General features: G+C 34.1%; 1 protein-coding gene and 1 pseudogene across 1 annotated transcript; one reads left to right on the top strand and one right to left on the bottom strand.

The window, feature by feature from the left end:
- Positions 1-7: 7 nt before the first annotated feature.
- Positions 8-859, bottom strand: LOC105563636 (the record flags this gene model as incomplete). The annotated part of the gene is made up of 3 exons (XM_012015386.1): positions 644-859; positions 305-584; positions 8-221 (listed from the first exon to the last, which is right to left on the bottom strand). Coding segments are annotated over exons 1-3 (698 nt in total), but the record flags the coding sequence as incomplete, so codon positions are not given.
- Positions 860-1,383: 524 nt separating this feature from the next.
- Positions 1,384-2,530, top strand: LOC105563630 (annotated as a pseudogene).
- Positions 2,531-2,611: the final 81 nt, after the last annotated feature.

Genomic DNA, 2,611 nt, shown 5'->3' with positions numbered 1-2,611 from the left:
GGTCGACGTTGATTCAGATACAATTTTATTCTGACGAGTTTTTTGTTCTGTCGAACACGAAGCATCTTGCATCGTTGGCACGTTTTGTACGTACTTGCTACGCATTTTTACAATTTTACAGTCACGCATTTTCACTTGAATACCAACATCCTTGCATTTTGGCGTCGCATCGTTGCAATCAACTTCAACAACCATTTGATGTTGAGTTGTTGAAAGATCATCTGCAGATAAATGATTAATATTTTATTTATACAGTTAAATTAAATGAAAATTATGTGCTCAATAATTACATTTTTAATATTACTTGAATGATCAGTATTAGTGTCAATATCCATCAACTCGGTTGCATTACATTCTGCGTATTCATAGTCCATGTTATCATCGATTACTGTTTCAGTTTGTAGGATTTCGTTCAAAGTGTTCATTTTCTGACGCTTTAGAATCCCTGGACGTGTCAGTTTGTCATGAGAACATTGTCTATCAGGTTGACAATCAAATATCCTTGGTAGTGCACCTTTTCTCAATCGTACAGAAGCATTTGGATCGAGTCGTACTCTCATATAGTTTTCTATATCTTCTTGCAACTGTAATGGATCGTTATGATTATGTTTTATTAAATATACACAATCAAAGTATAACTTACATGGAAATGATCTTGACAGCAAAACAAGCTGGTGCTGAGCGATATCGATGAAGCATCATTCCGTCTTGCGATTTCAAACCATTTCTTCCTAATATCGCCTTTTGGCACCGATACAAAAATTTTAGAAGGCGTATGAATAGTTGTACTCTTACACAAGGGAACAAAGCACCACTTGTAACTGCATTTTTTAACCGTATTTGGCATGTTTTCTGCGTTTTCTATCGTTGTCAGTCAGCTTTCGAAATAGTCTAACCCAGTCTAACCTATTTACTGAATAATGACGTCACAGTATGGCGCGCGAAAAATTGGGCGTTTAAATTGGTCGCAATTTTGAAACTTGTTATAAAAATCATTTAACGATTTTTAATTACTTTTGTTATTGTAATAGTTCTTTTTAGCATCAGAACTTTAATTTAAAATAAAAAACAAAAAATCGTGGAGGACCCTATTCCCTAGAGTGTACTAACCGTACTGAATTCTTAGCACTCCTCCCAGCGCATTGACTGCTTCTCTTTTGACTTGAGGCAGTTGATGCGTCTAATGCGTTCATGCGGTCTATGCGTTTCTTGCATAATTCGGAACACATTTTCACTGCAAGTTCCGTTCGTCTTCTAACCTAGAAGAGAAATTTTTGGTTCTCGGGATTGCATCACCCCGCGTGAGGCCCGACAGTCGAGTCTCTGCATTGTATAATTGGGAATTACGCGTTCAACGTAATCAGTAATTTTTTCTACCGAACAATGGAACCAAATGAATTATCTGAATTTCCGGTGCTAGTAGGAGAAGATGAAATTCTAACGTTATTCTTAAGTAAAAAAGACATAGAAAAGGCAACAACAGGTAAAATTATAATGTATTTCTGTATTATTATGACTCACTTCATTAAATAGATGTTCATCATTGTGATTTCCTCATAGACGAAGATTTTCTGTTGCAACTCATTAAAAATGAAAAAGAAAAGGAGAATACAGCTCCGGAAACATCAACATCAGCAGAAGATTCAGAAAATTCTGTAGACCGAAACAATTCAGGTAACTGAACAGTTTTTGTACAACCAATGTACAAATAACTTTTTAATTTGTTTAAAAGCTGGTGTACTCAAGCATAATATCATATACTTTTATTATCTAATAATTGTGACTGCTTTTTATTTTAATGCTTTAAGACAAGACAAAGGTATTCGTGTGGCCGGATAAAGCAGTACTTCTGTTACTGGAACTCTACAGAGAAAGGGAAGAGGATTTTTCAAGTGGAATGAAGCGTAGTAACAAAATTTGGGCCGAAATTGCTGCTTCTATGAAAGAAACGAATTCTTCGTATAATGTAACAGGTCAACAGTGTACGTCCAAAATGTCAGGGTTGAAGCGAACATATAAAAATATTGTCGACCAAAACAAAAAAAGCGGGAACCAGAGAAATTCATGGGCTTTCTTTTCGGTAAGAATGTTTTACATATATTTTACGTAAACAAATGTATTGTAAAATGTCTACTTTTCTCATATGTATTAAGTATATTTTATTGTACACATTCTATTGCATGCAGTATGTTTATGAGTGCAAAAAGATAAATTCTATATTATTATTATTGTTGTATAATAAAGATATGTAACTATAGGTTTTGGATTCAATATTCGGGGATAAGGCTTCAACTAAGCCTCTTGCGATTGCGACAGTGATGGTCCAGTGAATCCTGAAAACAAAGAATCGTCGTTGTCACTAACTTTACCTACAACTTCATACTCTGAAGTAAAAAGTAAGTACTTTAACTTGTGCATTAGCTAATAATAACAATAATTGCAAAAATTAAATCTCTATTTGTTTCTGATTTCTTACATCTTCTATCATTGTTGTAAAAAGTAAAATTACAATTGTATATTTATTTATGATTAGGAGTACGAACGTATACTCGTTTATGAGTCGTGAACTCCGGTAATTCTTGTTAAAAATGATCTCCACCCGGGAAAAAAT

The sequence above is a fragment of the Vollenhovia emeryi genome, unplaced genomic scaffold, assembly GCF_000949405.1.
Source record: "Vollenhovia emeryi isolate VEMERY1.0 unplaced genomic scaffold, V.emery_V1.0 DF944295.1, whole genome shotgun sequence".
Classification (NCBI taxonomy): Eukaryota; Metazoa; Arthropoda; class Insecta; order Hymenoptera; family Formicidae; genus Vollenhovia; species Vollenhovia emeryi.
The sequence above is the reverse complement of the archived record's forward strand: the minus strand, read 5'-3'. Positions and strand labels throughout refer to the sequence as shown.